Raw genomic sequence first — 20,289 nt, 5'->3', positions numbered from 1 at the left:
GAATGCCTTTCTGGACGAGGGAGTGTAATCTCTGGATGCGAGTTGGATCAGGTCTGCGTTTTAGTCCATCACAAAAGTATCCACCTGTGCTGAAAGCTGTCTGAGCTTGACATGTAAACACGTCTGTGGATAACTGTGCTGGCCACTGGCAGCACGCGTACCGATTCCCAGTCCCAGGACTTCCCGGGATGCTGTGAAGGAGATCTCAAACTGATCTGTGCACGCTAGAGCTTCATGGATTTTTCTGCAGTCACTGCGTGAGCACAGGCACAGAGGCAGATGTGCAGACGAACACACGTGCCCTGCAGTTAATTCTCCAGGAGCCTTTTGTTGTGGCAGCCTGGGGGCCCCGAGGCAGAGCTGCTGCCCTTGGGGCTGGGCACATGCAAAGCATCCCCAAAACAGCATTTCTTGGCGAGGTACCTGTACCTGGTGCTCCTGGACCGCTAAGAGTTGGGTGCTGCCTCAAGGTCTGCAAGTGAAAATGTTCAAGGTTAGCAATTGCAGATGATGCATTAAGCATTGCATATTTAAGACCTGTTGGGATCGGAGTGGGAATGAGACCCCACTGTTCTCCAGGCCCGTCTGCTGTGTCCTGAGAGTTTCTGGGAGGAATGCAGCAGAGCTTGGATGTGTGCAGGAGCTTGTCAGGGGGATGATGCTAAATTGAAAGTGGGTCCACACTGGCTGTTAGTTGATCAAATAGATGATTCAGAGAGAAGGGAAATCGAGGCAGAACAAGGAGGTTTCTATGCCTGTGCTGCATTCCCTTTTGTCTTTGTGGTACGTTGCTGATGATTATCCATAAAAATATTACATAGTGGGAAGTACCCTGTATTTCTTCGTGACCCTGAAAATCAATGTTGTATAAGGCTGACTTATTTTTCAGGATCAGCTCTTTCTGTTTACTTGGACTCTGTGAAAAGCAATGGTGGTTTAATAACACCCTAAAACTGTCAGGGTGGTTTGGAGCTGTTTTGAGATGTCAGAAGTGTGAATGCACTTCAGCCCCAACACTGGCTGTAGGGAGATTTACTGCCACAGTTACGAAGCTGACGGTTCGCAACACGATGGCAAGTTTTAGCATCCTTTGGTTTGCGGTGCGTCCATGTGTTCAATGTTATCTCAATCTCACAGCTCATGTCTAGAGAAAAGGAAACTATACAGCAGCTTGGGATCTTTGGATTTTGTCAGACATACTCCTTAAAAAAAAGGGCCCCTGCATGTTCTTCTTAACTAACTCAATATTTAAAATTCTAATTTTAATTAAATTGATTTATATTGGAAGCAATGTGGTTACCATAAAAATGTTGTCATTGCAGTTTTTTTAAAGAAATGCTCTGCTAGAGGTTTGCGTAATTTAGAGTCTTTGTCAAACTGCAACAGTGCTGCTGCGGTATAAATATTTCCAAAGTGAAAATGATGAATCCTGTTAGGTCCCTCACAAACGATTCAGACTCACCAAGGTCTGGAGTGTGCTGCTGCCTTAGCTAAGAAGTTTCCCCATGTGCTGTGTAGCGAGATGGTCGAGATGTCCCTTTGTAGCTGGAGTGAGATGATGTGCCTGCATGGGAGTAGTCTGCAGGATGGGCTCTGGCAGTCGGGATGCGTCCCCAGGGGCTGATGTGCTGGGTTAGCTCTGAGCGGTCCCAAGCATAATCAGTTAAATTATTTCAAGTTGTTTGTCATGCCAAAGCAGAGAATAGACTAAATCAGTAGAAACTGGGTTTAGACTTGCTCCACTGGGAACTGGTGTAAAATCAGCCTGTAAAGAGGAATCTGCACTGAGTGCCGTGTGGTTGCTTGGGCTTTTTATCACTGGTACTTGCTTAATTGCAAACACCAGAAACCTTTGCAAGTGACACATATTTAGCTTCCAGGTAGCATGTCAGAGCTGCCCTTGGAGCAGTAGAGCTGATGTTACCAGCTATTGCTCCGGGCTGTGCTTAAAGACAAATCATACCCCTCAACATTTAGGATAGGACTTGAGGGGTCTGCACCACGGCAGTGTGTATCTCAGCAAGGAGAGGATACCGGCAGGAAAAATCCTCTGTGTGTAGCTGGTGATGCTCTGCATCTCACCCACGGCTGCTGGAGGAGGCAACTCCTTCTGCCAAACCTGTGAGCACCCCTAGTGTGGTGCTGACGGGGTGGTGGGAAGTCTGCCTGCCCTTCCCCACTTTGCAGGTAAGCTTTTGGCAAGTGCAAGCTGCTCTGTGCATCTGTCTCCCATTTATTTCACAGGAGCTCTGCTACTTGAGTCACAAATAGTTTTCAAATGTTAGGAGTGAAGAATTGTTATTTGTGGGAGAAAAGCCACTGCTGGGCTTCCGACGTGGCTGATGTGCAGAGATGCTAAAAAAAATTGTGTTCAGCTGTAGGAACTGGTTGACTCACTGTGTGTAGAGACCCTCACACATGTGCAGGGGGGTTCTGTCTCTGTTATGTTAGGAGATGCTAGCTGCGTGCAATGTGGAGAGCTTATAGTGGGCATCTCTGTGCTAAGGGCAGGGATGGTTCCCGTTTATCACTCGTCGGTTCGCGTTTTGGAGGGTCTCCAAGTGTGTGAACCGCCTTCCTTCCCAAGGAGGCTCAAAGGGAAGATGCGCTCTGCCAGCATCCCTGAGGCACCGATGGGCATCTGGTCCTAGAGCGAGTCAGAGCTGATCCTGAAGAAAAGCCCTGAAAGGCAGGAGGTGTAAGTACCAGGCCTTCAGTACCCAGTGAGTTACTTTTCTGATCTACACTTCCTGCTAGTGCAGGCACTTGTTTTGTTCAGGGATTGGGTAGCAGGTGTAGGTTTAGTAGTTATTTTGCAGCAGAGGCTGGAGCTGGGCACAGACTTTGTCCTGAGCTTCAAGGGCCACTCTCTGCCTCCGTACCTATGCCCTGACACAAGGCAGTCAGGGCATGGTGGCTCTGGCCACTCAGGATGCTCTTGCCCTCCGCTGACTCCTCTGAAATGGTCTATTAAAGGGAGAGGCTGCGGCTAAGCTCAGCTGGTGGAGGCTTTCCCATGCTGATGGCTGAGATGCATGTTAACTTCATCTCCCTGGAGTGCAGGTGTTAGTTGGTATAATTTTTCCTTTTTGGATAATTACAGCTTTGCCCAAGTTGACCCTGGCATCATTTCATCCAGATTGCAATATCTATCCTTCTGTAACATCAGGGAAAAGCAAAACTGCTTGGGTAGGACTGCGGTTTTTATTATGCATATTAATGGTGGTAGCTTGTAGAAGCCTCCACCATGCCCTCCTGATTTCATTTGAAGTTCAGGAGAGGGCAGCAGAGATGGTGGTGGGTTTTTTAGAACATTTAAAGCACGGTGCATCCTTTTTATTTTATTATTACAATTCATTGTATACATAGAAGGCTGCACATAGGTGGGCATATGAAATCTTACCCAAGTTCCTAGAAGAAATATCCTTTGAACAGACAGTAAATAGGGTAGGTTATATCCTAAGGGTACTTTCCTTGCAGCATTGAGATAGCTGAAAATGAGTCCTCACCAGAAAAGTGCCTTCTGCTTGGCTCCTCTGATGTGGTCCACGTGCAGCTTGCTCCCACACCACTGCTGACAGCAGCTGGAGTGGGAGAGGCTTTTTTTGGTCCCCGAAGTGAACTGTTATCTGGCAAAGGCTCCGTCTACATACAGGGACGGAAATAGTTTTATGACTACAGCCCTGAATCTGGAAGTTGGGAAATTCAAAATGACAATTTCTCCTAGCCTTATCCGCTGGCTTTTATGTAGCTTGGATGATACCACTCTCCTCAGTTTATACCAGAGTCATTCGACTATAAAATGGGGGTAAAGTATTTATTGGCCATCTTTAGTGCTTTCTGGAATACATGGAGATAAAGTTGTTTAAAAGTGTTTATCATTACCATTTCTACCATTTTGGGCTAGAAATCCTGAAAGCCTAAGAGCTCCCTAGTCCTTCAACCTCCACAGGGAAGCCCTTTCTCCTTTCTGCCATGATGTTTAGTTACTTGCAACCCACCAGATCAGGTGCAAACTCTCAGCCACCAAATCCATAGGGCCAATGGGGTTGTGGAGGGGTGGTCCCGCATGGAATCCCTCCATGTGAAACTAAATCCTCAGATGGAGAGGAAGATGTTGCTCTTCCTTTCTGGCTTCTCTCACTACCTCTGCATTCATCAGAGAGCAAATATGCCCTTTTTCATCTCTTTTTAGCATTGCATATATGGTCTTTTTTTATTAGACACCTACATCATCTTTCCTGCTTGTCAGCCTGGGATATTAATTAAAATCATGCATAGATGTAGACAAGAGCCATCAAAATGATACTGCAAATACCGACTGTGCTGAACAGGTTGCAGAACTGCAATTGCATCTCGTTTCCAGCCCGATCCCAGCTGGCTTCTCTTTCTTGTTTCTGCAGGCCAAAAAATGGTGGGAAATACTGCGTGGGTCGTCGCATGAAGTTTAAATCCTGCAACACCGAACCGTGCTCGAAGCTGAAGAAGGATTTCAGGGACGAGCAGTGCGCCGACTTCGATGGGAAGCACTTTAACATCAACGGGCTGCCCACGAACGTGCGCTGGGTTCCCAAATACAGCGGCAGTAAGTGGCAGGGGGGAGGCGGATACAGAGCCTGCATCACGGCGTCGGAGTGATGGCATTCGGATAACGAGCTTCTGGTTTTCCTCCCTCCCATCCCCAGTCCTGATGAAGGATCGGTGCAAGTTGTTCTGCCGAGTGGCGGGAAACACAGCGTATTACCAGCTCCGGGATCGCGTCATCGACGGGACGCCCTGCGGCCCCGACACGAATGACATCTGCGTGCAAGGCCTTTGCCGGGTAAATATTTTCCCTTCTCTTTAGCAAGAGTGATTGCAGTTTTGCATGGCAGGATGACACTTCTGCACCTTGCTGCAGCCGATCGTTGGCGTGCCCTCTTCGCTTGGGGGCTGCCGGCAGCATCCGCAGCCTCCACGAACCCCAGCTGGTCTGAAGCTTGTGCCAGCCTCCAGATTTGAAGAAGAGTTGTGCGTGGAGGGTGTCTGTACGTCTGCCCTAAGTTACTGAGGGCTGTGGAGGTCCGAACCTGAATCCAAGTGATGCTTCCCTCTGTGCTCTGCCGTGGTTCTTCCCAGTCAGACCCTGGAGCACTTTACATTTCCATTCACAATTATTTTTCACACTTTTCTCTATGGGAACAATTGATGCCAGAAGTTTTCTGTAGCGAAAGTATTGCCTGGTGCAAACAGCAGTTCCGATTCTTGCTTTGTAAAAAAGCCTTTTGTTTGAAAATGGTGTGGGATGGCCACACTGTAAATCGGCAGAAAAATGTGGGGAAGCAAAACAATTTGTCTCATGGCAGCCTTTTGCATACACAGCTTTTGTGTGCCTTAATTGAGAGGTTTGTAAATGCTGTTCTAGTCTGTATTTGCTCAATCTAGTTTTTTCAATTTTTCTCTTAAAGCAAGCTGGATGTGATCATGTGTTGAATTCAAAAGCAAGAAGAGATAAATGTGGTGTTTGTGGTGGGGATAATTCTTCATGCAAAACTGTTGCAGGCACATTTAACACGGTGCATTATGGTAAGAATCTGTTGCTAAAAACTTTATAGTGAAAAATGCGGGTCTATAAAAGCTATTACCACACTTAATCTACAAAAACACTGATGTAAAATGCAAAATCCTTCTAGCTATAGCATATTCCATTTTATAACTATTTATGCTATCCCTAAATGAAAAGTATTGGCTTGTGTAATGTGAGCTAATTTTGCTCATTTCCCTTCCCCCTGTAAAAAGCAAATGAAATGTCTGTGTAATAGCCTTGACTTTCTGTTAAATCTTTTCAAGGCTATAACGTTGTGGTCCGCATCCCAGCTGGTGCAACTAATATTGATGTGCGTCAGCACAGTTACTCAGGGAAACCAGAGGATGACAACTACCTGGGTGAGTTACAGTCCTTGTTTCAGTCCAGAAATCTGCTTTACTGGCTGGTTGTGGTTATATGTCTACTGGCTGCTCTCTGCTAGGGAGGATGAAGAATTCATTTGAAGGAGATGTTTTCTTCTTGAGAATTTATCTCATATGTCTACCAAACATTCAGCTTTATCTTGTTCCTTCTTTCTCTTCCTGCCATCCTCATGCAAGGTTTGGGAGGTTCACAGATTATAAGAACTGCTCCCTTAGAGCGTCTCTGGGGCTGGGAAGGAGTATTGAGCTTGGGCTGTGGGTGGGAGCTGAGGCACAAAGCTGGGAACCAGACAGGCTTCTGAGTTCTGCTGGAGTCTCCTCATCGCAGCTTCACACATCTCTGCTGTCACCGTGCCTTGGCTGCAGAGTGAATATGCCATACCCCTGAAACACGTGTGTACAAACAAATCCAAAGAGAAATTATTTTCTGTTCCTCTGAGAATAGTAATTCTAATTTCACTTAGACTGAGCCCTTCTTGTCCCTGCCTGACAGTGATATGTAACTGTAAAGAAATACCCTGCACCAGAGATGTTGGTTTGATTTAAACCTAACAATAACTTGGCCTTTGACTGTTAGACATTCATAGTCACTGTTTTCTCTGATCTGTGGGTGTCTCTAGAGGCAGATAGAAATGCTTGTGGTGCTGTGTTAGGCCAATCTGCTGCATGCACATATGCTTTTAGCATGGCCACGTATCTCTCTTCCACCATGCAGATCAGTAATTCACCCCATAAAGAGTTCTGTTTGGTTTCAATAGTGGAGATAACAAAAATGCACATTACGATTGATGTTACACCTGCCAGTTGCAGGCTGGTTTTGCCATTAGGTCCTATTTGGGTCCCTCAGAGTCTGTTCAAGCCGCTGATGGAGCATGGACTCGGGCTCCGGTCCCTTGCAGTCCCAGGGAGATGGCTGCTCTCCCGACTCTGTTCCTTCTCTTTTGCACGCCCTTTGCCTGGCACTGCCAGCTGCACTCCGGTAGCATAGGGTCTGGTATTTACATCTCTGAGCAGGGCATTTCATCTTGTCTCACAAAATCCCGGCGTTGTTGAGCTTTTTTGCAAAATACGGTGCTTAGCCCAAGTGCTCGCTGTAACTGGGTATGTTAAAAACGGGACTAGGCTGGTGGTTTCTAGTCCATTGAAGGTAAAGGAACTCACTTGAGAAACAAGTAGAGGAGACCATCGTCCACCAAAGGGAAACGGTGCTGACAGCTTTGGCTGTCTCTCTGAAATGCAATCCATGTGGCTGGACCCTTCATTCAGGCAAAAAGCTATGCGGGTCCTCCCTGTCCTCATTCCCAGAGCGGGGTTGTGCAAGGCTGGCTGTCCCTGCACACACACGGACGTTCAATTACAGCCGCGTTACATCGTTTCTGCACGTTCTCAGCAATGAAATGAGATGGTGGAGCAGGCATGCACGTCAGTACCACGAAAACCTTACTGAGCTGTGATAGTTTTCCGTCCTGGGGGAGGGAGGTACATTTCATTATTCCTCTTTTCTAGAAAAAACAATCCTCCCCGTGTTGTGCCTGTTCAAACTGGTTCACCCCAGAAGGAGCCCCAAAGAACTTCGCAGCTCTTCTTGGAGGGCCTTTAATCTTCTTGGGAAGCAATGAAGTCAAATCTTCTTTAATGTTGCTTTAATATTGCTGGGAAAGCATCTCTTCACATTAGGCCTGACTAGAAGCAAATGAGAAGTGTGCATGTGTCCACTTATTTTGCAGCTCACTGAGTGTGAAATCTTGGGCCCTCAGTACTGTGAACCTTGTAGCTGCTTAACAATTTAGGAGGAATTTGATGTTGTCATCAAGTCCAAGGCGTGTACCTACTGTTGTAGGAGATACAGTAAAAGAGAAGGAATCCTTTAATGAGTTTTACTACTGCCTAATGACATTAAAGCCTGCAAAGTATGGAATTTGGTTGAGTGTAGTGTCTGCTTTGTGCGTTTTCCTCCATCTATGTCTGTTTGCTACTGAGCAGTGTTTTGCTTCATTATCTCTCCTCATTCGGGGTAAAAACCTTCCCTTTGGTGTTTTGGTGTTAAGTTTAGATTTTTCAGTACAGAGGCTTTGTAGTAATGTAGCTGTGATGGGTGAAATGGTGGGGAAACTAACTTAGGAAATTAGCTACATAATCGCATTAGTGTGAAGTTGTGCAGCAGACTGCTGTTTTCAGGAAACTGTTCCTTTTATAAAGCATTTAGGCTTTAAGCCTTCAGTGCTTTCACATACCTTAAGATTTGGAATAATAAAAAGTACGGGGGGAGGAGGGAGAGGGGGAGATACTGACCAAACTCCCTGCAATCGTCTACTAGAAAATGATGTTTGGACAATTAGGGTACATACATTTACCCTAAGAACACACCTGGAAACAACAGGGAAGCCACCCTATCCGCACAACTAACAAAAAGGTTTGGGCAGGATTATTCCTGAGCTATAGGAAGGGATACAGACGGTGTGTGCCACGTACAGCAGCTGGCCTGGCATGCCTTCTGGGTATCTCTCTGCCCTGGGTTATGGGTGAGCTATTTAGCAACAACTTCAGGCAATCAGCTTTCGTTTTAATGAGGCTCTCCAGTGGAAAAAGGAGAAGGCACAATGTCTGTAAGAGCTCTGCTGCTCTCTTTACATCCTTTCTGTTTGAGAGCGCCAGGGGCTTTTCCTCCCACCCCAATGAAAAGGAGCACTGAGAGCGCATGACCCACGTTATTGTGTACGTATGAGTTAATTCTGCGTCTTTAGTTCTTGTTTTTTGCACCTATGCAGCCTTATCTAACAGTCAAGGAGACTTTATATTAAATGGAGACTTTGTCGTCAGTATGTTTAAAAGGGAAATCAAAGTTGGGAATGCTGTGATCGAATACAGCGGATCGGATAATACTATTGAAAGGATTAATTCTACAGATCGGATTGAGCAAGAAATAACACTTCAGGTGAAGTATATGTTGTGCATGTGGAAAAGTCTGCCCAGCATTATTGGACTGAAAATAGTGGGCAGCAAAGTCTGTTGGTTTACTCGGCTTCATCTTTTTTCCTCTCAGGTTTTATCAGTGGGCAATTTGTACAATCCTGATGTTCGTTACACGTTTAATATTCCCATTGAGGACAAACCTCAGCAGTTTTACTGGAATGCGTACGGCCCATGGCAGCCCTGCAGTAAGCTCTGCCAAGGTGGGTGCTTGGGAAGGCTTAATTATGTCCTGGATTCGTCTGGGATCTAGGCAGTGCTCTCAAATCTCTCTCTCTTTGATTTCTTTGAGATTCTCACATTATAGGTGTGATTGCATCCCTCGGCTGTAGTAGTACATCATATCGTACAAGGTGTAGCACCGCTCTGCTGCTTTTCATTTTGGAGCAGGGCACCTTTGCAGCACCTCTAAGCCAGGTAAGCTTTGCAACCTGGTTTGCAGGTGAGGAAGCTCAAGGACAGGAAAGGTTACCTGGCATTTCCTAAGGCTGCAAAAGGCATCGGTGTCTGGTTTTGGGTCTGACATCCAATCGTTACTACCTGCCAGTGGTGACACTAAACAGCCGGAGCCCATCCTTGCAGGTGTGCTGCAGCTCTCTGCCTGCAACCATCTCGTCTGCGTTAAACCCCTTCTGCTCTTCTTACAGCGTCTTAACCCCCTCCCTGTTTCTGAAAGAGATAAAGCATAATTAAATGTCTCTTAAACACTACTATGAAAGGAGTAAGAGAAATAACTGATTTGATTGCTTTCCTGTGTGGCTCAGACAGTGTGCTGTTTTCTTCTGTGTAGGAGAACGAAAAAGGAAACCCGTGTGTACGAGAGAGTCGGATCAGCTCACGGTGTCGGACCAGAGATGTGATCGAATTCCCCAGCCTGACCCCATCACTGAGCCTTGTAGCACAGAATGTGAATTAAGGTGCACTCTACTCAGCCATGTATATACATTACATCATATATTTATTGTTTACTCCTCTTTCCTTTCACCTCTCACCACAATTCCTTTTCTTACCAGCCTGTATTAGATTTTAAAAAGAAAAGGATTAGCAGTTGCCTCTTTATCAACCAAGACAGATTGACATCCACCAGCTGTGTTCTGAGAGGCATTTTTCTACATTTTCACATTTCTCTTGTTGGATTAAGTTAGCGCTAACTATTAAAAAAAAAAAAATTTCACCTGATGTTGAAAAATCTCCCTGTGCCATACAGCGCCTGAAATTTGCATCTGCCTGGATCAGAAATGCTCAACACCATCCTACAAACAGCCTGCAAAGAGGGAAAAACATATGCTCAAAGCAAAAAAGTAACTAAGACTTGAATTTCTCGTCATTTCCTTAAAGCGAAGAATAGGCTTAAGCGTAGAGCAGGTTTGGGGCTCTCCCCCGACAGCTCCTGGCGAGCTGGAATTGATGGAGCATGGCCTAAATCATCACAACCCATTTTCCTTTAAGAAGCAATCTGTTTTCCTTGCTGGAGCTTAAATATGGTGGCATTAAACGGCTGCTGGTGAAGCAATTCAGCCGGCGGTGTTTCCCAAGGGGTTTCTCTGGCTGTGTTAAACCCGGAGCTGTATAGGGGCTGTAGGTCGGGTTGTCGCGGTAACAGCTGTTGCCATTGCAACAGGTTGGAAACTTGAGAAGGGCAAATGCAGGAGTTTGAAAAGCAGGCAGGGATGTGAGGGCTCCTGCCATTCAGGAGCTATTGACTCCAAATCCCCTTGATCTTATTCTTCTCCTGGCTGTGCTGAAATTTGCTCTCTCGGCTTAGGAGTGGGGCTCTGCACTCCCCACAGAGGCGCTTGCAACAGCCCGGGAGTCTCCAGGACCCCCAGGAGACATCACTGCCTCCTTCCCTGGGAACCACCCCTGTGAGTTGTGGGGGGAAATCAGCTCCTGTGGACTCCAGGGTCTCTGATGTCTCCCTGGATCAGGCCTCATGTCCGGCATCTCTTGCCAGAGCTCGGACTAGGGCTCATGTGAAGCAGGGCTGTACCCCCAGGTGGGTCCTTGAGGGCCACCAGCACCAGCCCCTGCTGCCCATCCCAGGAAGGAGACAGGAGGGTGGGAGTGTATCTGTCGAGAGGGATCATCTCTAATCCCCGCTGACACCTCTGCGGCTCATGTGTCTTGTAGCAAGTCATTCGCTCATGCTTTTGAGAGCTGAAACTGTTTTGTAGGCATCCTGCCATGTGGAGTGCCTTTCAAGCCTGTGCACATCATTTTCTGATGCTGTATTTTTTCAGCTTTCAGTTTTTAGAGGCTGAGGTGGCACTGCTGCAGGGGAACATGGGGTGGAAAACCTTCAAAGCACTACTCCTTGTTTGGCCATGGACTGTCCCCACCACCTTGCATGGTCCCACAGGGTCGCAGTGTGGCTTTGCTGCCTGCACGAGGGACCTGGTGACAGTTCCTTCCCTGCAAGGAGCAGTGCCACGGTTAATTGCCTTGGATTTTTGGAAGCCACAAAGCATTGGGAAGTATTACAAACAGCGAAAACTTCCAGTTCCAGCGTGTACTCCTTACTTATGTCCAACACCCTTGAGCACGTTACCTGCAGAGTCCCAGAGCCCTGCAGCTGATGTTTGCTCTCCCTGGCTCAGGTGGCACATCGCGAGGAAGAGCGAGTGCACGGCCCAGTGTGGGCTGGGGTACCGCACCCTGGAGATCTACTGCTCCAAGTACAGCAGGCTAGAGGGGAAGATAGAGAAGGTTGACGACCGCTTCTGCAGCAGCCAGCCCAAGCCGAGCACGAGGGAGAAGTGCACTGGAGACTGTAACGTGGGAGGGTGGCGGTACTCGGCCTGGACCGAGGTAAGGGATGCTCGGTGGTATGGCAAACGCTGTCTCCTCCTTGCACAGGGATGTGTTGGGCTGTTTAGTTTGCAAACAGTGTATGTATAAAAGTTGACCACAGTGATTCTGCTTCTCTTGCTTTTTCTGGAGGACACTGTAGTCCAAATCAGCCTGGTAGTCCTTGTTTTCCACTGCAATTAATTTATGCTTTTAAGCATCCCAAGGTCTGTCTTCATTACACTAAGCCCTGCTGGCTGTCTTCTCCCATCAAAACCAGCACTGCTGCCAGGAGTTGGGGGGGACGTGTTACCATCAGCAGAGGACTTCTGAAATTTGTTTCCTTTACACTTTTTAGCTTTTCCGTAAATAAGAAAATTCCTGAATGCCGGCCTGGCACCGAGAGAATGACGAGCCTGGGGCTTTCCAGGGAGGGCACAGTGAAGGGGAGCTGGCTGGTTAAAGGGAATTAATCTCTTCTGAAATGAGACCAAGCAACAGCCTTTTAGGAGAACTGAAAGGCAACACTTGTAAAAGTAATAATGGGGTTATAACCCAAAATGAATTTGTGAAACTCATTGCCGTGAGATTTTATTAAGCTTAGCAAGATTGGCTTTTTAAAGGAATATATAAAGTAACAGCCTGTTACTTAAAGTACAAATTGTTCTTCCGGAGGTTTTCTGCGGTCTCTTCACAGTCCTGACTGCAAAGGAGGGAGAAGGCAATAAATGGGCTCTCAGCCTGTCGTAGGGTGGCAGAAAGTATTTACTCAGTGTCTCTCCTTCCCAGTGCTCCAAGAGCTGCGGCGGGGGCACGCGGCGGCGGCGAGCCATGTGCGTGAACACCTACAACGACGTCCTAGACGACAGCAAGTGCAGTCAGCAGGAGAAGCTGACGGTGCAGAGATGCAGCGACTTCTTGTGCCCCCAATGGAAAACTGGTGACTGGTCTGAGGTAGGTACTGGTCACCAGGGTGGGTTCACCCTGCCCGTTGTCCACCTTGAGGGGCTGATGCCTGCAAAGAGAGATCTCTGTCCCTGCTCATCCCTCCTGTTTTGTTTGTGCCCCAAGGCATGGTGGCACCGTGCCTTCTGCAGATCATCTCCCCGAGCCTGTGCACAGGGATGCTCGAGACAGGCAGCAAAGTCACTGGCCTCATCACCACTGGTCAAGTGGCCGTTTCCCTCCCTGCAAAGCCACAGGGAGTTAATTCCTCTCCAGTCCTACAGTGATTTCTCTCCAGTTTTTCCGTGGTTCCTTTGCACCTTTGGGAAGAAAAATACCCTCTGTCTTTATTTTCCCCTGAGATTGTCCTCACGAGCCCTGGCTGTTGCTGGAGGGCAGGATTTCACCCTACTGATTTCCTGCTCAGCCCTCTCCCTTCTGTTTATTACCGTTACCTCTTCCACTGCTGCTGGTGTCCTTTGCAATGCAACAAAACTGTATCTCGATAGGCTTTTCCCTGCAGCAGGACCCAGGGATGATGGAGAGCAGTCTTCAAAGGCTGCTTGTCACCTTTGTGGCCAAATAGCTCTCGTTTCTGTGAATCACGTTCTTTTAGGAAAAAATGAAAGCAATTAAATGGGAACAGGGGTTGTTCTCTGCAAAATATCTATCTTCTGCGTCGAACTGCTGGCAGAGGAAGCCATGCCGGTGAAAGAGGCACTCACAGCCCGCGGGAGCTGAGACCCTCAACATGCGCAATCAGAGCCGAGCAAGTTTTTTGCAAGCCTCTGACACCCTGTTGTGCACAGCTAAAGCCATGTAGAGCAATGCTGTGGCTTTGTTCCTACACCTCACAGCTGCTGGAAGCCAAGAGCCTTCGTGGTCTCACATTGCCCACGCTGAAGGGTCCCAGCCTGGCTGTGCTCTCCACGGTCCAGCCTCTGCTCTGGACCAGCTCCTGAGAGCGATCCTGTCTCGTTGCAAGACGCTTGCATGTTTTCCAGCGCATGTGGTCATTAGCTAAAGAGCTGCCTCTTGGCACCATTTTTTAAGCAGTGGTTGCAGCGGGTTTCCAGGTTTATTTTTCAGTGCCGGGATGGGTGCTAAGCTGGCAGGGCATCCTCTACACTGCCTGAGCTTGTGCTTTACTCCTTGCAGTGTTTGGTCACCTGCGGAAAAGGGCACAAACACCGCCAGACCTGGTGCCAGTTTGGAGAAGATCGATTAAACGACAGGTTTTGTGATCCCGAAACGAAGCCGGAGTCGGTACAGACGTGCCAGCAGCAAGAATGTGCTTCGTGGCAAGTGGGGCCGTGGGGCCAGGTACCGCAGAGCTGCCGTGGGGCTCCCGGTTGGTGGGAGCTGGGTGCTGGTGGCCGAGGCTGGGTACTACCCTTTCATCCAAATTCATCAGCATAAACTTTGTTAATTGATTTGCACACCAAAGCAGCCCTCCGTTCGCTTGGGTTCAGCGGATGGGCAGCAATAATAGTACCTGCCCTTTGTGCTAAATTTAATTTCTGTCATACTAAATTGGCTGTGATTTTTCGAAAAAAGGGTTTCCAAGGTTACGCTCTTAAATCCATATTTAGGCATGTAAATACATGGCCTAATTTTCACAGAAAAGCTGCTCCCATTGAGTAGCTTTTGTTGCTTTTAATGTTTTCCAGTTTCTGGGTTGGCGAGGGTTTTTTTTTTCTGTTAAAATACAAGTTGCTCATTTCTCCCAGAGTGTTCTGGCATCTCCTTTTCTACAAAGCTGTTAGCTCTTGACTCAAAAAAAAAAAAAAAAACAGAAACAAACCCAGAGGAGTTGCCCCAGTCAGACTTGTTTCCCATCAGCAAAATTATTCATTAGCCGCTTGTGCTACCATGGGACTGAACAACCAGGTTTAAAGAAGGATATGATGCAGGTTCTACCAAACTATGATTTACTGTGTGCAACAAAATAGATGATTTAAATGCTCGCACCTTCATTCCCGAGGAAGCAAGTGAAGCGTGCAAGGCTCTGGTGGGCGCAGTGAGTTAAAACTTTGACCTAATTTAAAGCTGAAATGCATGAAGTGGAGAGAAGCCAGAAGGGAAGCTGTGTTTTATTTTTGCCACTCATGCTACATGCCTAAACAGAGGCTGGGCTGATGAATACTTTCTAACTGAAGCAGCTACTCAGACCCAGCGCTTTATTTCTCCTGTCTCTTCTCTCCCAGTGCACCGTGACTTGTGGCCAAGGCTACCAGATGAGAGCGGTGAAGTGTGTCGTGGGCACCTACGTGTCAGTGGTGGATGATAATGAGTGTAATGCCGCAACCAGGCCGACAGATACCCAGGTAAATCCTGCTCTTCTGTCTCCATCTTTTGCCAGCACGTGTACAGAGGCATCCAGGCTGCAGCTTCAGGCAATGTCTTGCTGCAGCAAAGGCTTGCCCTGAACACTCATCCATGCAGAGCAGTAACTTGGTCTGCTATGTGGCTGTTGGAAAGGTGCAGCGGAGCATCCTGTTTTGGTAGAAGTGAGACAGAGAAGCTGTATCCAGGGAATTCCCATCCAGACCTTCTCCATGTGGAGAACACACTCTGAAGCATCAGATTGCCAAAAAGGCAACGGACAACTTGTTATGAGGGCATCAGGACTTTGTGGGGTAAAGATTACCTTTGCTTATGGTTTATATCCATGGAGATCTAGTCATAGAGTGGGATGTGCGAGGTGCTGTCCAGATTCAGAGCTAAAGCTGATCTCTAAAAGCTCATGAGGTGAAGAAGTGGCAGTAGATGAATATGGGAAGACAACCAGAGACCAGAAGGATGAGACATATTTCCTAGCCACAGGGGCTGGGGTCTTGACACAGCAGACACCTCCTTTGGCTTGCATGGGGTCTGGGATGCCTGGCTGCAGCCTGGCCTCGCTCGCCTGCAGGACTGTTGCTGTGTGGTACAAATAATGGTTAAGGGCCATAATTTCTTGTCTGCTGCATGGGACAACATAGTCTGTGTGCCAGCTACAGTTCCAGACACAGCCCCCCCTGGCCAGATGAATGGAGAAATGTTGCACACCCTTTGCAAATTTGCTGAAGAGGTTTTCCATGCTGTGTTCGCTGATACTTGGAACCAAACGTGTAAATTCCCATTTCAAGCAGAGGATGTTTTCAGAGGGTTTTGAAGGAGTTGAGTAAAACAGATCATTACCATCTATCTGTCATCTAGGAGAGTTGTAGTGTTGATGCCCTGCCCAGCTTTAGTCCTGCATGACTTCACAGAGTTTAACTAAGGCCACAACATTTAGGAAAGGGCTGTTTTTCCCATGTATGGAGACCAATTGCACTACAGTCAAGGAGTAACAAACCCACTTGTCATCAGCCATCATTTGGCATGCGCATCTCCAGTGTAAGTAAAATCATAGCAATGCGAAAATCATTTATGCCATTTGTCAAGAGCCGCTCTCTCCCTCGCAGTGACGACCAGTATTAATTTCCTTTTTGGCAATGACTGCTTGTAGGCTCATGGTGTAAAGTCATCATTTCTGTTGCCAGACCTCCCTGGAGGTCCAGACAGGACCAGAGCCCTCCTGTTAGGCACCATACCGAGGCTAAGCAGAATGCCATGCCTGTCCCCAAAACCTTGCATGCTTAGCATGTGGTGAAGATGGATGTAGGTGGTCTGGTGGGCTGCAGGGAATCAAAGGGCTGCAGTCAGCTCAGCACCGTAACCTTTATGAAGTGGGCTGCAGGTCTCAGGCTGAAGGAAGGGAGCTTTGAAGGGAGATAAAGTTGCTGCTTTGCAGATGTGCGTTCATACCGGAGCTCTCTTAATGAACTTTCATCTTTTGCCTCAAAACCATCTGGTTTTAATGCATGGAGATGGCACATGGTTATGGGAATCCCTATTGTAGGGTTCCTAATAAGTCAAAAGTCCACTGAGGGTTCTGCATATGAAACCCTCAGCATATTGATACCAAGTTTTGCTGATTCACCAAGAGGATGCAAGGAGAAAGCCCGTCAACACACAAGCATGCAGGTCACAGATTTTCAAGACGTTGTGTGTTGTTCATAATTACATTAAAGACGAGGTGGTTTAACTGAAACATCTGCAAATTCTTTATTTCCCTCTTTTCCCTCATGTATTTCATGTACAGGACTGTGAAATAGCAGCATGTCCTCCCCATCCAAATAGTCCCGAAGCCAAGAGATCCATATCAGGCATTCACAGGACACAGTGGAGGTTTGGATCCTGGACGCCGGTAAGCACATGTCGTAATACTTTCAGAATTATTTTACAGTAGACAATGTGATATTTTTAAGTGCATTTGACCAACTTTTCATTCCAAAGCCCTTGTATTACATATCAGGAAACTTTCTAGTGGAGTGCTTGTTGCTCTTCCCTTAGTGTTCTGCAACGTGCGGAAAGGGTACCCGGATGAGATATGTCAGCTGTCGGGATGACCAGGGCTCGGTGGCCGACGAGTCGGCTTGCTTCCATCTCCCGAAGCCGTCAGCCACGGAAATGTGCACCGTGATGCCGTGCGGGCAGTGGAAGGCCTTGGAGTGGAGCTCTGTAAGCATCACGCTGTCTTTTGCAGGAGAGCCTTATAGACCTCCTTGCTGGAACGTGTTTTGTTGATCTGTCACGCTTGCCCTTTTATAAGTGGGGAGATTAAGGTCTTCTACTGTTTTTTGTTAGCAATAGCTGTCTGTCTGATTTTCAAAACTGGAAATGTGACTGTGTCTCCTTTTCCCACTGTAATGCAGTGCTCGGTGACTTGTGGTCAAGGTAAGGCAACGCGACAAGTGATCTGCATCAATTACAGTGACCAGCTGGTGGATAGGAGTGAGTGCGATCCAGACGACCTCCCTGCCACCGAGCAAGACTGCTCCATGTCTCCTTGTCATCCAAACAGCCATGACTACGGCAGGCCCATCCACCCTTTCCTCTATCCGGATCATCGCCTGAAACTGCACCCTGGAGGCAGCCCGAACCGAAACCGTGCACATATACCAGGAGGCAATCAGTGGAGGATTGGCCCCTGGGGTGCTGTAAGTGCCCTGGTTTTCTTATTGCTGGTGTTTGGGGTTTTTTTTAACTGGGCTAATCCAGGCTTTTCTTAAAATTACTACGGAGGGAAAAGAGGGACCCTTCTCCCTGCCGTCTGGTCTCTGCTCACAAGAGCAAGTGTTGTGGTAGGGCACAGGCATCACTTCTCAGCTCTCACATCTCCTGTCTCCAAGGCTCTCTAGGCAGAAAGCTGACAGCATCGTTTTCCATGAGGCAAAGGCCAACCTCTGCTTCTTGGCTTGGGACTTTTACAGCTGTACAGGGCTGTTGCCAAAGCACAGCAGAGCCTTAACGCCAGCTCATCTCACCCCAACCAGTTTGCAGTGCTTTAGCACAGAAGTCCTTAAAGGAAATTAAGCACAAATGGGATGTCAAACACTGCATTAAAGGCAGTGGGGATTACTCACCTGCTCAAAACTAGGCTCATGTTTATTTTCTTTGCTTAGTCAGCACCTAAGTCATCGCACTGCTATTAGTAATAGCTGGGGTTTGAAGTTAATAACACCTGTTAGCTGTGTTAAATTTCTAGCGGTGCATTCCCACGGTGCAAGGCACTGGGAAGAAGCTGGGAATGCAAAATTATTCCTGGACTCAATGAAGGTGTGGGCAATTGTGTCTTCCAGTGCTCTAGCACGTGTGCGGGAGGGTTCCAGCGGCGGGTCGTGGTGTGCCAGGATGAAAATGGATACACCGCAAGTAACTGTGACGAGAAAAGCAAACCCATGGAGCAGAGATCATGCGAATCTGGCCCCTGTCCTCAATGGGCTTATGGCAACTGGGGAGAGGTGAGTGCACCATTCATCCTGGGAGAAGAGGGGGATGTTGTGGTGACATTTATTAGAAACATTGGAGCGTGAAAGGCAGCCTCTGATAAATGAGTGAACCCTAGAAACTGCTTGGTGGTGTTTTCCTTTCCATTTGTCATGGGAAAATTTTCTTCCCAGGCAAAAGCACATTCTGCAAAAATCGATTTTGGGTTTGGTTTTTTTTTTCTCTTTAAGAGAAGTCTAGTTTAACCGAAAGCCTTTTAATAAAAATACTGCTCCTTTCTGAAAAGTCATCTGAGATGAACAATTAGAGATGTTAAGCTTCAATATTACGTTGGGTCTGACAGTATCATTATGGAGCAGCATGAACAGCTTTGGGAAGAGAGAAGGTGAAGCAGCTGATGCCCTGACTGAGGCTTCTGCAGCATTTGGGGGGGGATTTTCCCAGAGTGGGTTGGTTGGGGACAGAAATTTAATGGGGTCTCGAGAGGTGCTGGTGCTTTGAGCGGCCGGTCAGCAGTATTTTTACTGCCCAGACGGTGATTGCTCTGTCCTCTGATGACTTCCAGTGCACGAAGCCATGCGGGGCAGGGACAAGAACACGGCTGGTGGTGTGCCAGCGTCCTAATGGAGAAAGGTTTACGGATCTGAGCTGTGAAATCCTTGACAAGCCACCGGACAGAGAGCAGTGCAATGTGCAGGACTGTCCTAGAGATGCTGCCTGGAGCGCTGGTCCTTGGAGCTCGGTACGACCGTAAACTCTTTCTCTTTGTGAACCGTTTTGTGGATATCCTGTAACAACAGATTTAATTTGCTTCAAACCAAGGTGCTAATGCTTTGTGTCTTAAAGCTGCACTTAAAGAGGATTATTGCCAATATATTCAGAATGACACCTGTTGAGGAAGGGCTTACATTAGGGGAGCTTGAGTCCTTTAATTTAAAAGGCACTTTCTGCTAAGTAGCCACCTTTGTCCATTTTATTACACTGTGCGAGCGCTGTGCATTATGAGTCTTGGTTCCGAGTTCTTTGCATATGGATTTAAAGCTGGCATTTAAGCAGTACATTTCCATTGAAGTTAAATTGTTCTGATATTTAATGGTAATACTGCACTGTGCACCTACTGGTTTACCAGTCGTGTTCTCTGCCAAAAGCAAGATGACAGGGGAAAATGTGTACTCGATTGCATCAACTCCCAAGCATGTACAAGTGTGTATAGATGTGTGTGCGTGTCCCTACCTGCCCCTGCACACAGCTGGATAGAAACGTGTACATTCACACCTGTGCTCTATTTCTGTTCCCATGTATATATAATATGAGTGTGATGTACTGTGAGCAATTCTCATGCATCTCTCTGGTTCTGGAGAGTTATTGTCTGGCCTGATCTCCAGCTCCTGCTCTAGATATCATTAAGTCAGCAAGGGATCAGCAAGGTGGTGGAAGGCTTAAAACCCTGGGAATTGTCTAATAAGAAAATAATGTTTGGAGCAGAGGTTTCTTATACTGCTTCTTTGCTGCTGGAGGAGTCTGCTACAGAGATGCTCTTGTGAGGGCAGAGCAGCCCTGAACCGCAGGACTGGGATGCTGTTTTGGATCCCACAGCTTTGAAATTCTCCCTGTCCAGAGCAGCACCTTCTGCTCGGCATGGGGCTGAGCCCTGCGCCAGGGCCAGTGCCGCCTGGGGTGCTTCTGGTGTGCTGGAAACCATGGACCTGCCGGTTTTGGAGTGGCCTTCAAACAAATGTTGACCTTTATTGTGTATTTTGTTATAAAAGCATTTGAAGAAGATTTAAAAAAAAAAATTTAATCTGACTCAAAAGCACTTTA

At 47.4% G+C, this 20,289-nt stretch overlaps 1 protein-coding gene across 1 annotated transcript in view; it reads left to right on the top strand.

Annotated features, from left to right (window-relative positions):
* ADAMTS9 (ADAM metallopeptidase with thrombospondin type 1 motif, 9) overlaps nucleotides 1-20,289 on the top strand; it is a gene marked incomplete at its 5' end in the record, with an annotated part of 81,696 nt that overhangs the window by 26,087 nt on the left and 35,320 nt on the right. Inside the window, 16 exons of the mRNA XM_009708926.1 lie at nucleotides 4,404-4,585; nucleotides 4,686-4,822; nucleotides 5,448-5,565; nucleotides 5,830-5,925; nucleotides 8,718-8,884; nucleotides 8,993-9,122; nucleotides 9,710-9,836; nucleotides 11,517-11,727; nucleotides 12,496-12,660; nucleotides 13,810-13,974; nucleotides 14,859-14,978; nucleotides 16,781-16,885; nucleotides 17,032-17,199; nucleotides 17,394-17,678; nucleotides 18,321-18,482; nucleotides 19,034-19,210. Of these exons, the coding sequence (XP_009707228.1) occupies nucleotides 4,404-4,585; nucleotides 4,686-4,822; nucleotides 5,448-5,565; nucleotides 5,830-5,925; nucleotides 8,718-8,884; nucleotides 8,993-9,122; nucleotides 9,710-9,836; nucleotides 11,517-11,727; nucleotides 12,496-12,660; nucleotides 13,810-13,974; nucleotides 14,859-14,978; nucleotides 16,781-16,885; nucleotides 17,032-17,199; nucleotides 17,394-17,678; nucleotides 18,321-18,482; nucleotides 19,034-19,210 (2,515 nt within the window). The remainder of the gene's footprint in view (nucleotides 1-4,403; nucleotides 4,586-4,685; nucleotides 4,823-5,447; nucleotides 5,566-5,829; nucleotides 5,926-8,717; nucleotides 8,885-8,992; nucleotides 9,123-9,709; nucleotides 9,837-11,516; nucleotides 11,728-12,495; nucleotides 12,661-13,809; nucleotides 13,975-14,858; nucleotides 14,979-16,780; nucleotides 16,886-17,031; nucleotides 17,200-17,393; nucleotides 17,679-18,320; nucleotides 18,483-19,033; nucleotides 19,211-20,289) is intronic.

This window comes from Cariama cristata, unplaced genomic scaffold, assembly GCF_000690535.1.
Source record: "Cariama cristata isolate BGI_N322 unplaced genomic scaffold, ASM69053v1 scaffold15230, whole genome shotgun sequence".
NCBI classification, from domain to species: domain Eukaryota; kingdom Metazoa; phylum Chordata; class Aves; order Cariamiformes; family Cariamidae; genus Cariama; species Cariama cristata.
The sequence above is the reverse complement of the archived record's forward strand: the minus strand, read 5'-3'. Positions and strand labels throughout refer to the sequence as shown.